General features: G+C 37.8%; 1 protein-coding gene across 1 annotated transcript in view; it reads right to left on the minus strand.

Moving 5' to 3' along the window:
• Positions 1–2,456: 2,456 nt before the first annotated feature.
• Positions 2,457–14,740, minus strand: part of CCDC169 (coiled-coil domain containing 169) — a 28,888-nt gene continuing 16,604 nt past the window's right edge. The window contains exons 5-8 of the mRNA XM_059826525.1: positions 10,208–10,306; positions 9,953–10,006; positions 6,037–6,113; positions 2,457–2,559 (exon numbers count right to left, since the gene is read on the minus strand). Of these exons, the coding sequence (XP_059682508.1) occupies positions 2,457–2,559; positions 6,037–6,113; positions 9,953–10,006; positions 10,208–10,306 (333 nt within the window). The remainder of the gene's footprint in view (positions 2,560–6,036; positions 6,114–9,952; positions 10,007–10,207; positions 10,307–14,740) is intronic.

Genomic DNA, 14,740 nt, shown 5'->3' on the forward strand with positions numbered 1-14,740 from the left:
TATAGAAGATACTGTGTAAGGACATGTAACTGTTCATTGCTGCATATGTAAACAAACCCCATCTGACAGCATAATAGTAGTGAGAAAAGTCCACGCAAGATAAATCCAGGGATTTCAAAACATTCATCCGTCCAAAAGCACCAAACCAAACAAAAAATTCCAACGTGGTTTGGGAAAGCTAGCAGTGTAGAAGTTTTATTCAGGTCCGAAGAAAATAACACAACACTTATGAAACCAAAAACTATCTTTTTGCTGTTGCAAAGAAACTTGAGTCATCAGACTTAATCATCAGGGTGCCCTTATTTTCAGAAAGGCGGGAGGAAAATGAAATGCCAAGTAATTTAAAGAGTAAGAGTATATTTTGCACAGAAAACATTACAGCTGGACACACAATTAGAACAGTCAAGCACATGTTTTAGAGCTTAATTATCATACTACTGAGTTTCAGATCCTGAGCTTGTTCCTGGCAAGCTTAAACAGGGACTAAGTAGGACATAGCCTGCTCCTCTCCTCAGGTCATTACTGTACCAAACTGTACCAATACATCTGTCTTCTTAGGCTTCAAAAAAAAATGTCTCTTTTTCAGTCCTCAGTGAGGACTACCCATGAGGAAAGTGTCCAAGTCTCCTGCTGTGAATAAATGCTGTTCTGCTACATTTGTGCAATGTTCCCAGTTACTTTGAGGTGCTACAGGGACCGGACTTGAGTGCATTGACTAACAGTTGACTCAGAGACAGCAGTAGTAAATGTCTGCTGCATGAATCCAAGAACTGGATATTCTTCATTACTGCAGATGTCCCTTGACTTTCATGCCAACAGGACCATTATGGTTATTTTTTTCCTCTCCTTTCCACAATGACAAATGCCAGCACAATCAAAATTTGGAAATTTTCCATGTGAAAAACAGGAACAGAAGAGTGCTAACCTAATCAGCTGTGCTATGCTTTCAACTGTGACTGTGGGGAAAAAACAGGGCAGGCAGACCACCCTGCTTATGAAAGAATGATACCAGTTGCATCACGGTAACACTAGAAATATCTGTAATAAATCTCACACTATGTAAGTGAAAAAAATAGGGTCTCCATACTGAATATGCCATACAATACTGCAGGTCTTCCTTCTCTGCCTTTGAGAATGACATCATTGATCTTTTTGTATGAGTTTAATTACAGCTTCACTTTAATGCTGCCAGTAATAAGGAACTATTAGTACTGCTCTTAAAGAGGCAAAAAGCTTTATTAGATACTGCAAAGAGCTAGGGATACTCTTAAAAATAACAAAGGGCAGTCAATCAATCACATTTGCTCTGCCAAGAGCTTTTAAGATGTAACCCAGAGGCTTGAAGCTTCATTACCAAAACGTTTTTCCTGTTGCCACTTAAAAAAATTCTGCTGAAGTTTAATGACTAAAATGTAGGTAATGAAACTGCAGCAGCAACTGCATGCTTAAGAATGAAAATACAAAGTAGTTCTACTTTCATTGAAGAGATGACTTTAAAGAATGGCACTATTTTGGACCCTAAAAATACATGATGGATCAGTGCCACTGAAGATATAAAAGATATAAAATCTCTTCCATAGAGATTTTTATGGAACCCAAACTGTAGATACAAAGGTTCATCTGAGAGTTCAAATTTCAAATAGCAACATACCAATATCAAGAAACATGTGTATAGAGTGTTTAAAAGAAACAACTCCTCCACAAGATAGGCTCTGAAGAATCCTTAATAAAAAGTGCTCACCACAGGATCTGTGGCAAGCCAGCTTTTAAAAAAGTTAAATTTGGAGGTGATTTGTCTTCTCTGATAGAGTAAGAAAGCTCATGGAATATAAAACGACTTTATATTGTAAAGGGACTCTACTATATAGTATCATGTAAGAAATCAGACTGGCTAGTAAACTGTGCTGTTGGTCTTTTTAAAAGCTAAATGAAAGGCATGTTCAGCTGTACCAACATCAAACTACTTGAGAGTCTCTCTTTGGTGCCTATACTGAATGGGGATGCTCTTGGATGGAATTTTATCAGGTATTTACTGTTTTGGGTGGTAAGACAGTACTTCACGTTACATCAGTTTGCCTTTTTCTTCTTCTTGCTTGAGAGGTCAAAAATGTTAGAGGCTTGTTTGTTTTCAATGGTTGCTGTGCAGTCAAAGAGTTCAAGGATCCACCTGGTGTATAAAGAAATTAAACGTTCTCCAAGGCTTCCAACTCCCTGACACCTGGAATCACTGAGCAGAACCAGAATGCAAAGGGTCAGAGATCACCAGAACAAAGATGGCAACTAGAAAAACAATTATGTTAGGCAGAGGAACACTTACTTTAAGGCTGCCAAGAAGATGTGCTGAGCTGGGTTTGGTATTATAATATGGCACAAATACATTCGGTTTTGATTTAGAAACTTTCAGTTAAATTAAATTTTTAAAAAAGCAGTTGCAAGTTCTTGGCATTAATATTAAATCAGTGCTTTAGTTTTGGAAGCTGCTTCACTCCTACAGTCTTTTTAATCGATCCTTTTTGAGGATTAACCATCTTCAAGTTTCCTGGAACACTGTATCTCCCTCTGAAATAAAATGGGTGAAGTTAGTCATCAAGTGTCACATTCCCTGTAAGCTTTAACTGCTAGAAATTTGCATGCTTTTTATATTTGCATAACTGATTACTATTGTGAATTAATAAACCTGAGAGAGGAAAAAACAAGTATATTTCTGGGTTTGCAGGCTAGCAGAGCATCTAATTATTCTGCATACAAACTCAATCCTCATCTCATGATTCCTGACTACTTCCTGTTACCTAGATGATGGCATTTGAAGAACATGAACAGAATACTAAACATTTGCACAAAGAGAAAGATAACTGGCTAAGGAGACATTTTCATCGGTTACATCATCCCCATTAGGAAGTGGAAAAACACTTCATGTAGATGTAGTCACAGTTCTCTGCAAGTATCCCACCCTGGAGACCCATGCTCTTGAGCCCATGATCATACATCGGAAATTCTGCCAGCAGACTCCTGAAGTGGTACTCATCATACATACATGCACCATCTACATGAACCATACTAGAGCTGTTTTCATCTTGATCTTCTAAGACAAATCAGTGGGAATGTAAATGAACCTCCAGCGGAGAAAGGGTGATTCCACAAACCGAAAGGGTCATTCTTATGATCAAGCAGCATGCATCTCTACTCTTACGCAACGTACATTTGTTTCTCTCCCTGTTCATTACTACAGTGGACAGACAGCACTTTCCATACTCTAAGGACAATATACAGGGTTTCAATATCTTTCTCAATTATAGGCACTCTGAAGGAAAATATATCACAACATCGCATCATTATATTCATGATAGTAGACAGAGAAATATTTTGTTATGTGGTAGAAGCTGTGATGACATGATCTGTGCAAGTTTCAAATTTCTGGGCAAACAGCCAACAAAGTTGTGCCTAGGGCTTCCTAGTCGTCTTGAGACTGACACAGCTTTTGTTCCAGCTCTTAGAAGCAGTCACAGTCTTTGAGGGAGGGCTGCCCACATAGGGACATGGAGCTGCTTCTACTCAGAGCTTGGAAGATAAGAACCCAAGGCCCCAGTTTGCTCAACAATCAATTGATTACTCAAAATTAATTGATTAATCTGTAGATCACTGTAGAACTGGACAAAGCAGACAGCATGTGTCTGCGTGGAATTCTGCAGGCAGCAAAACCTCTTTCCACTCAAAACCAGCTGGACTTACGGACTTAGAAGCCAGGTAGTTGCAGCCAGTGCAGTGTTGAAACTGAGCTAGTAAGCCCTGCTATGTGACTCAGTATAACAGTAAGGGCTCAGAATGACATTAAATTGGCTGCTCAGATTGCATCAGAGACATGAGTCATCACAACATCCATGTTTTTTCCCAATTGTCAGCTAGCCTATCTTCTTGTCCTGTGAAATACCATAAAAAGGACCTCTACTGATCTTGGCTTCTGTTTGGATGGCCAGGAAACTGAATGCATCAACAATTAGTGTTCACAATTACTACTCAAAAATGTTTCAGTGTTGCTTTAATATATAGGTTGGGTTTTCCATAACTGTACCTATACTTAAACATTAAGCATAGTTTCTTATTACGGTTTGAAATCCAATGAAGGCAGGCATTTTCTGAAAGGCCAACAGAAGTGAAGTAAGAACTCTGGACAGAAAATTTTCAAATTATTCTCAAGAACATGTTTATTTTCAATCATGCAGGTCATGTCTTATTTGAATGAAATTATTTCTCATTAATGTCAGCTTGAACGAACAACCTTCAGGCTGTAAATCAAAACATAATTAAAAAGGAATAATATAACAATGGCTGTGTTAACCTTGTGATGATCAAGGGGTGCTTACTTACGTTCTGGTATTTCCTTAAAATGCAAACTATGCCAAAACCCCATTCTTATCTCCATGTTGCCAACTAAGACAGAAGTTTGACCTGAAAGTTCTAAGTCACTGGTTATAAAAGCCAGTGCTTTGCAAACTGGGACCTTTGCTACTAAGCACAATTCAAAAATGAACAATTGCCTTCATGTGTGTAAAGTACTTTGAAAAGTTGAAAACAAATCCTCTGAAGGAAAATGGGTTGAAAGGGGATATTTTGTTACAATATGCATCTTCTGAGACCAGCAATTACAGGACACTATTTTCTTTTACACTTTATTTTCTTTTGTTTGATATAAAGAAAGTTACAGAAACACACTGTCATATAATTTCAGGGTAAGTAATGGTCTACTAAATTAAATTATAAAAAAGCCCAACATAATCACAGATCAGTGCTAACCCTCAGCAAATCTCAATATCTGGCCGATGATATTTAATCTCCCAGCAGAGACAGTGAATTCTCCTAGTTCTAGCTTCCTGACCTTCTCCACATGAGCTATGTTAAACATCACTGGGGCCAGAAGCAACATGCTGGCTACATATGGGGTACTTCAGACCCATACAGTGCTATTTCTGTATTGAGAAACTTCAGTCATAGACATTAATTCATATTGTACTACATTAATTCATATCCTACTAATATCCTCTCCTGGATCATGAAGATCCACTGTTCCGATTTATGAAATCCTGTGATTCTGTGCTTACACAGAATGAAACGGTAAAGCTGGTAAGTGAGTATGTTGACACAATTTCATGCTTATAATTTACTCATCACATTTTCAGATGCTCCCAATATGTATGCTCATTTTAATAATACAGATAAATGGGTTCATGGAGGAGTATTTTCGGGGAGATACAAAATACATACTAGCTCAGGAAGTCTCCAAATATAAAGTATTTGGAAGAGTTCCAATAGCAAATATTGTAACTGCTTGCTTACATACTTTTGTGGGCATCTACTTATGGCCACTGGAGGCAGGATACTGGGTCCGACACTTTTGATGTGATTCCCTATATTCTTCGTGCTTTATATTCTTAACATTTTCAGTTCAGTTAAAAAAATAGCTCTCCTCCAATCCCAAGCTTTCTCACACACACTGCAATCAGAAACTCATTTTATGTCTATACGGCTCAGAGCAGGTGGGTTCTTTTCAAATTTAAATTTATAACCCATGTAACTGAACAGAAATCTGTTAAACAATGAAGCCTTTATGTGTTGTCATCTAAAATCACTCACATTATCATCCACAAAAAGCTTTACATTCTCTGTTGGCTAAAAAGCACCAAGGCATTACTTAATTTAATTACTCTTAATGGACTAAAGGATATACTTGTTGCTCCCAACTCTGCAGTAATATAGAAAAAAAAGATCCATTTTAAACACAGGTTGAAAGGGAAGAGCCTAAGAGGTATTGTAAGATTTAAAAAAGGCCACTTAAATATATGTATTTTCAATATTGCAACATACTTAGTATTAAATAAAACTGATTGAGAAGCAGTATCAAAAATTATGTTAAGATTAATATTGTCAGTAGGATTATGCTCAGTGATATTTACCATGAACAGAGAGTTGCAATATTCAAAACATAGTACTTTTAGAAAAAATAATAAACCAGAAAACAGAGGGAATATAAAGGAAATTTACCTCAGTATCTGGTTTTCTCCCTTGCCTGTCAGAGCATCTGTTTTTTGCCTTTCAACAATTTTAAGTGTAGCTGAGGTCTGCAACAGCCAAATTTTTACAAAACAAGTTAAATTCTAACCACAATCACAGTTAAAGAAATAAAATTTTTCCAAACTAATTTTGACCCAATATGGTCTGACTGCCATGAAGTACTTTAAGCACATATTATGCTGATACCTTGTTGATTTGGGGAATTGAACACATGCCAAAATCCCTTGCTGTGCAAAAATACCATTATTTATTAAGCTGGACTATCAGAGTAATTTCAATCAGCATATTTTTGGTCATACTGCCTGTAACTCCACATTTTCAGTGAAGCAGCATTATATTTCTAACATACTTCCCTGAATGGGAAACAAAACAAATTATAGTGACTTAGTTGTACTTTTGAATGATTAAACCATTAATTAAGAACAGGAACTACTTTAAAGAATTAACACAGCATGGAAATATTTGCATACTCTGGAAGTCTACATTCCTGAACATACTGAAAAAACCCCAGTTGTTACCCTTGGTATTGCATTTAACAGAATCTGAGCAGGATTAAATCAGTTAGTTTTCCTGTTCCTTAGCTCACAGGGTTCCCTCCTCACCGAGCACTTGCTTGCTCATCCAGCTGCCTTTGCCAAAACTACCTCTCAGAGGGACAGCTATACCATGGACAGAAAACCAGAAAATGCAGAAGGTTTAGGGCTTGTTTGGCTGCTGTGCACACTTGGGTGTCTAGTGTAAGTGAATGGAATTGTCTCAGCCCCTTTAAAGAGATCCATCAGGAACATATAATAAATATATGGTAATCATGGTATACAATGTATTGGCTATAGCAGGCCAGTGAAGCTTTTTTGAAAGCCTAGAGCTAGATTTTGGGGCTACCTAAAGAAGGCTCAAGGTTTGGATTATTACATTACATTACATATTACATTACAACATTACATGTTATAGCATGTGTGAAAACATCTTGCAGTTGTGAGAAAAAATTCTGGCACTGAAAAGAAGCATGTCTCACTACTTATAAGACAATGGTTTCTACTGTGCTTCCATGTATACAATGCACCAGGCAAGCCTTCCTAACCCAGTCATAGTAAAGTCAGCTATGACTAAAGCAGAGTCTTTTAAGAGTGCAAGCATAAAAATGGAATAGGATCTGCACAGATTTACTTCCTTGAAGGCAAGAAAGTTTTTGCACTTAAGGAACTCTAGTACTAAAGATTTATCATCTTTCTGAGCAGATGTGATTCTGCCACACATGAGGCAAGACATATGCTACGATTGCATTCACTGTTTTTTTAATTTATATGAACATAGAGTTCCAGTATATACAATTATTATCCATAGCACTGGTTTTGCTGGTACAGTTTACTCCAGGCCTATCCCAACTAAAACGAGCCATTGTTGCACAAGCAGCTCTCCAGCTGTACCTATTTATAATACTTTTTCTGCAAAGAAATCCCAATCACAAATCAGAGTCTACTATGCTAGTAAAAGTTTGTGGTAAATATCTGGCTTGAAAGAACAGCCCTTTTAAAGATCTGCTATAGTTCTTCTTTGCCTGCTTCTCAAACCAATTTCTGAATACCACCAGAAAGTGCTTTGAGATTTGTGGAGTCCAAATCCCAAATCAACATTTTTTCAGATTGAAAACAAAACAAAAAAAGCAAACAAGAAGACACGATAAATCATTAGTGCCTCTAACATGAGTTCTCAAGTTTGTGAAATCTTTAATTTATTTTAAAACTATCATTTAAAATTGACTATATCTCTATGGATCCAGGCAAGTCAAACAACAAAAGCACTCAGAAGATACATATATTTTGTAAAAAAGCAGAAAAGCACTCCATAATAAAAAAGGTAAACAAAAGAAATCGCTGCTCAGAAGGATCCCTGCTTCTGCCGCAGGCTTCAGGAGGGATTCAAAACAAAGTAGAAAAAAACCCAAAACATCTGGGATTTTTTAACACCTACCAGTAAAAACTTCTACTCTATTAGTATTCTTTTTTTTACTGTGAGCTATAGAAAAGCACAAACATAATGAGAAAAAAAAGGCCTAAAAAAAAATTATATCCACTCTATGTAACTAAGAGAGTGTCACTGGAATGTACTGTTGTCACAGGATAACAATATCCTGTAGTGTATTTACTTTGGAATGTATGGAAAACGTTAGCCTACAGGTAAATCCTTCTAACTCAACTGCTGCCAACATTACCGTGCAGACTCTAAAACAGTGACATTTTAATACAGTTGAAAGAGTCTGGACTGAATGTAAATAAGTTTACTTCTGCCTCTATTGTCAAAATTATTAGAAGGGAGGGCATACATATGTAGATTTTAAAAGAATATAAAAGCAACAATCAAATCAAACTCATATCTGAACAGGACCCAAAGGGACCAGATGAGCCACTGATTCTTTTGCAACCACCAGTCAACACTGATTCAATTGACTGCCATGTTCAGATTAGCAATGTAAAAGGTAGATGTCTAATCTAAACTGCTCACCTAGGCTCTGCTTATAGCTCAGGAAAAGAAACAGGTAAGTCCCTGGGAAATTCATTTCATCTTGATCTAAAACAGGTGTGATGGTTTCCACCTTAAACATGCTTCTCTCTCCATAGAGTACAGAGGACCCCTCTACAACTACTTTAGATTAGCTGTTCAAATTCAGAGAACTAAAGATAGGGAGATTAATCTGAAGATGATTATTTTGCTCTCATATGATTCTGAAATCATGGGAGAAAATAATTGATTACTTAAAATACAATGCACTAACTACCTTGAATGTCGGTGGCAAAATCCTAGTCCCTAATGCCCCATTTATGCAACATGCCAGTGCATATAGCTCACTTCAAATAATGTTTTATGCATGTTTAAGAGTTTTTCTAGGCAGCTGAACATGGGCACTCCTCTTGCTAGCATGTTCAGCAATAAAAGAATCTTTTACTTCCTACCTTCTTCCTCCAGCAGTTCCCAGTTCCACTGTTAATGCAAAGGTATTAACAGCTATCATGGGCATTTCCTGGGCTCTTTCCTGGTTTCATACTGGAAAGTTAGTTTAAGCAATTTTTTCAGATTTCCCAAAGCAGCAATGAAGCACATAAGAGAATCAGTTGCCCACTGTGCAAACATACGGAAAAACTGCTAACGACAGCCTTTCACCCCACTTAGCTGTGACAGGGATTCAGTGACAGTCATTCTTGTGTATCACAGTAAGCTATTACTTTTACATTATTCAGGAATTAAGAGCTCTTTCAGAATAAGAAGTACTACAAATCTTTACAGGTTCCTTTACAGGCTCTTCGAGTTTGTAGTATCAACTTTTATGTATTACATAATTTGCAGCAATAAAATTTAACCTCTGATTTCACAAAAACAAGGTATCGTACCCTTTATCTTATAAATTTAATTGAAATATTTGCTGTATTGTCATTCTGAGCTGGATGGCTAGTTTGTCTTTAAAAGAAGAAAGGGGAAATATGAAACAGAGGAATTGCCACTTAAGGTGAGTGTCACTACTGCAGATAATTTGGTTCTGTCCTTTTCAACTGAAACTTTAAAATAACATAGCAATCTTGTGACTAATGGGTGGGCAAGCAAGTATCAGAAAATTGCTTCAGCTTTCTCAGTTAAGGACACTTTGACTATTCTTGGGAACAATGAAACTCCAATTAATACAAAAGCAAAAAAAGTATTTAAAAATAAATAAACTGTAGCAATCTTTCAAGCTCTAGCTCTTAAAATTTTTAAAAAACAGCTTTTGTAATGGACTTGGTAGATGAATGAAGTGATAAAAGACTTTGACCTAATGGCATTAACAGATGCTGTTGCTATATTGAGAAAGCATAATGATTTTTAAAAGTTATTGAGTCGCACTTTTTTTTCTTACCTGGAAGATCTCTGAGAGGTACATGCGCCGCTCATCATTAGCTTTGTGGTAAGCCTACATTTAAAATAAAGGATATAGGCTACCATTAAGCAAAATATTTTAAAAGTTGAATCATACAGGAAGCAACAAATACACAGCAGAGTTTTTTTTCCAATGACATATTTTGTGAAACTATTCTATTGTGTGTTCCACACACATTGTCTGTCAGACAACATAATGGCTTTTATAGATTAGAGGCCTACAGTGATTACAAACCTTTGCTTCTTGTTCCAGTCTAAGTTCATAGTCTTTTAGCTGATTCTGGAGAATTTTCTTCTCTTCTTCTAGTTGTTTAAGAACCTCTTTTAAGGAACCCTGTGGTTACAGTAAATAAAAAGGTGTTTTAAAAATATTTACATTCTGTATAAAGAAATCATCACCTTAGTCCTTACTCTTCAAGCATTAAGATGTTGATCATTCTATTAGCTGCTTGGGCACTATTTGTCTACATGGTTCTGGCTAGCACACTGCAGAGACCATACGCTACAATTATCAGTTATGCACTACACATTTCCACTGTGTTAAAATGATACAGATACGGTTTTCCACCTGCTGCTCCTTGACAGGTTAGCAAAGTCACCTTGTGGTGACCAGCCAGAATTTCTCCTCACTTCTAACCAAAGTTCTGATGGCTCCTTTTTACTAGGACGAAGATTTCAGATCTCACCTGCACTTCCATTTTCAAACCACTTGCCGAGAGAGCTGCTGAACGGGCTGAAGAGGTACATGGGATTTCAAAGGTATCCCATAACAACTTGGCCAGAAAGCAGTATTTTGTGGGGAGACTATCTGTCTTAGGTGTGTAGCCATTTACCTTGTCTACAATTGGGATGAGCTAGAGTAAAAGTGGTAGAGTACATTTTTGGTTACTGGCACTGGCCCGTTCTTTGTTTGCTGTGTAGTGGAAGTAGAACGCACACCCAAGCAGGTCCTCCTCCATTTCTAACACAGGAAACTGCTTCTCATAATCCCCTTCATAAATTGATCCACTCCATCCAGTAGAGACATTCTTATTGGGAGGCTCTAATAGCAGATAGCTTTTTTAATTCCTTGCCTCGGATTATTCAAGGTCAGTTTATACCTCTTTTTTCTTGTATTGAAATTATCTTTAAGATAACTGTTCTTCCTCCCTGATGTTTGCCTCCAGCATGCACCGGCAGCAAACAGGAACATCTTTTTTCAACATTCATTTTACTAGGATAAATAAGCTGAGCTTTTAAAAATGGTCTCTCACACAGCAGGCTGTCCTTTCATCTTATCATTACAGCAACCCCTTTGTACCACAGGCTGGAGCTCAACCAGTTCTGATGGAGAACAGAACTGTACTGGAGTATGCAGTATTCCAGAAGCCATCTCACTGCCTTGAACAACGTCAGTAATACTTCTTTATCTGTATAGAGAAATTTTAGGATTGCATTTTCCTTTTTCACAGCTGCATGGTGACAGCTCACAGGCAACATGGGATCAGCTAGAATACCCAGATTCTTCTCTGCAGCTATGTCAGGGTGATCAGCTCTCAATTCATAACAGAATTTGTTTACTATTTTCTAAATCCTTTGGTCTACACTATTGAATTTTAATCCCATTTTTAATAATCTAGTCTTCAGTGTCATTCTTTTTCTAAAAAACATCCAGATACCTATTATATTACATAATTGGTATCAGGAGAAAGATACCATAATCTATTTCTACTTTGTGTATCAAGGTCCTGCATTAAATGTTAAGATTAGTCCTAAACCTGGTCCTGGAAGAACTCTGCTTGTACTCTCCCAGCAGCTTCCTTCACTAGTCACTGCTATCATCTTCCATTTGCCAGCTCTTTATTCCTTCAACAAATCTACTAATTTTCATTTTCTCCAAATTAAACAGTCACTTCCTATGTAACACAGTATCTTTATCAGAGGTCACAGTGAACAGGATTACTGTATTTATTGTGACAACAAATCTATTGTCTCATTACAGAATGTCAACAGGTTTGCCCATCATGAGCTGCTTTTAATTAATCTGTATTTCAGTCTGGTTTTGCAACAATTATTCCTCTCTTTCTCTATCTTAAAACTAAAAAAAAAGATTTGCTTTTCTTCAATGCACACAATACCATCACCCACAGCTTTATTAAAACCACTTACTATCAGATCAGTGATGTAGAAAACCAGTTCTTTCAGAATCCTAAAATACAAATTACCCATTTCCCTCAATTTAAGCATATCCAGCTCCTTGAGTTTTCCTTAGGATCTGGTTAATGTCATTTCCTCTTCCAAGCACTTGCTGACATTAGCTATTTTGTCCTTTGTCCCGCGTTTTATTGTTTCTGCCTTTACTGAAAACTTAAGCAATATATACATGTTTAATTTAAAACGAATGAATTAATGATCGCTTGATCTGAGTTTTCACGACTGGCTTTTCTGTAATGTTCTTCTAGATTTTCAAAATCTAAAACAGCATTCCCTCCTTTTTTCCCAGTATTTTCTGATAAAATGTGTTAACTATCACATCCACTGAGATCTGTGCCTCATCATTATTACTAGCACTTGGGTTTCAGTCTTTATTTACAAGTATCACATATGATACATTTTCTGGACGTAATCTAATAATATTACATCCAAATTCATGCATCCAAATTTTATATTTGTATCTATATTTGACTGTATGGATGGGATTCAGTCGGAGGTGAGGATATCTACATTTGAGTGTCCATATGTGAACTAAGCTCCTACTAAGAGTCATAGTCAATACAAGCACTGATGCGCAGAGATTCATTCAGCTGAGCAGCTGAAGAGCTCAACTCAGTTGCCATCTGAGATGTCCTAGAGCGTCCAAGACATTCACGTGTGGCACATATGACATGGGATACAGGAGTCACATGTCCTTCTGGAGCAGAAGTGGGCTACTCTGCATTGAAACACCTGCAAGTCTCTTTGTTTACACAACTATTCCACTGAATATGCCTACTTAGATGTATCTAGAAACAACTCTCTATACTCGGATGACTGTATTAACTAGACCTGCACTGCCTGCAGTAAGTAGGAATTAAAGATCTAGCCAAGAGGTAGACATCTACATATAGAAAAGAAAATATTGCTGTCCTAATATTTAAGTGAGTTATGTTGTTTCAATATATATTTCAATATTATTTCCCAATATTATTGTGATTAAAATTCATTTTCCTATCCATCGTCAAGATGAATTAATCCAAACAGATGACAAAGAAAGAACAAACAACATTAATGTAAAAGTCTCTCACATCTGCTACATACCACATCTATCTCTGTTTTGATCTTTCCTGCCAAGTGCATACCTTTAATACTCGTTATCCCATCATGTTTTCATTATCAATCTTATTAAATTTCAGGCTAGTCAGGTTCTTCCATTTGTCTGCTTAGGCCCCCTGTGTAAAATAAGTATCTGTTTCAGAATTTCTGTTTCTTTTTATTTCTAACTCAAGTATGCCCCTACTCAGACTAGCTGAATCCCTTCACTTTCTGTACTGACTACCTGACCATTGCCTTAATAATCAGTTATTTCTTCTCATGACCTTAATGCTTTGCTATGCCTTTATTTAACCAGATTTTCTGGGTAAACATGGAAAGGAGGGCAATATGACTCTCTCCAAATATTCTCCCCTTCCTTTTCCGTGGAAATTTTTCCTTATTTATTATGCAAACCTCAGATCCAGAAGGCCAGTATCCATGTGTGGTCTATTTCTCAGTTTATGAATGCTTGCTAATGGTAAAAAAAAAATCCCAAACCTAATTTAAGCCTTAAGGGATCAGTACTGGGTCTGGTCCTGATTAATATCTTCATTAATGACCTGGATGATGGGGCAGAGCGTCCCCTCAGGAAGGTTACAGATGACACCAAACTGGGAGGAGTGGCTAATATGCCAGAGGGCTGTGCTGCCATCCAGAGGGACCTCAACAGGCTGGAGAAATGGGCTGACAAGAACCTCATGAAGTTCAACAAGGGGAACTGCAAAATCCTGCACCTGGGGAGGAACAACCCATGAACTGATATATGCTGGAGGCTGCCCAGCTGGAAAGCAGCATGGTAGAAAGGGACCTGGGGGTCCTGGTGGACAACAACTTGAACATTAGCCAGCAATGTGCCTTTGTTGCAGAGAAGGCCAGTGTTATCCTGGGCTGCATTAGGCAAGCATTGCCAGCAGGCTGAGGGAGTGGTCCTTCCCCTCTACTCAGCACTGGTGAGGCAACACCTGGAGTGCTGTGTCCAGTTCTGGGCTCCCCAATACAAGAGAGACATGGGCATACTGGAGAGAGTTCAGTGAAGGGCCACAGGGGTGATTAAGGAACTGGATCACCTCTCCTGTGAGGAAAGGCTGAGAGAGCTGGGACTGTTCCGTCTAGAGAAGAGAAGGTTGAGGGGGGATCTTATCAATGCATATAATTACCTGGAGGGAGGGTGCAAAGAGGACAGATCCAGGCTCTTTTCAGCGTTGCCCAGTGACAGGACATGAGGCAATGGGCACAAGCTGAAACACAGGAGCTTCGCTCTGAACATCAGGAAACACTTTTTTACTGTGAGAGTGACTGAACACTGGAATAGGTTGCCCAGGGAGGTTGTGGCATCTCCCTCCTTAGACATATTAAAAAAATGTCTAGACATGATCCTAGGCAACTGGCTCTAGTTGGCCCTGCTTGAGCAGGGGGGTTGCACAAGCCAACCTCCAGAGGTCCCTTACAACCTCAACAATTCTATGATTCTATAACCTTCATTTTATTGCTACATCTG

This window comes from Gavia stellata, chromosome 1 (genome assembly GCF_030936135.1).
Source record: "Gavia stellata isolate bGavSte3 chromosome 1, bGavSte3.hap2, whole genome shotgun sequence".
NCBI classification, from domain to species: Eukaryota; Metazoa; Chordata; class Aves; order Gaviiformes; family Gaviidae; genus Gavia; species Gavia stellata.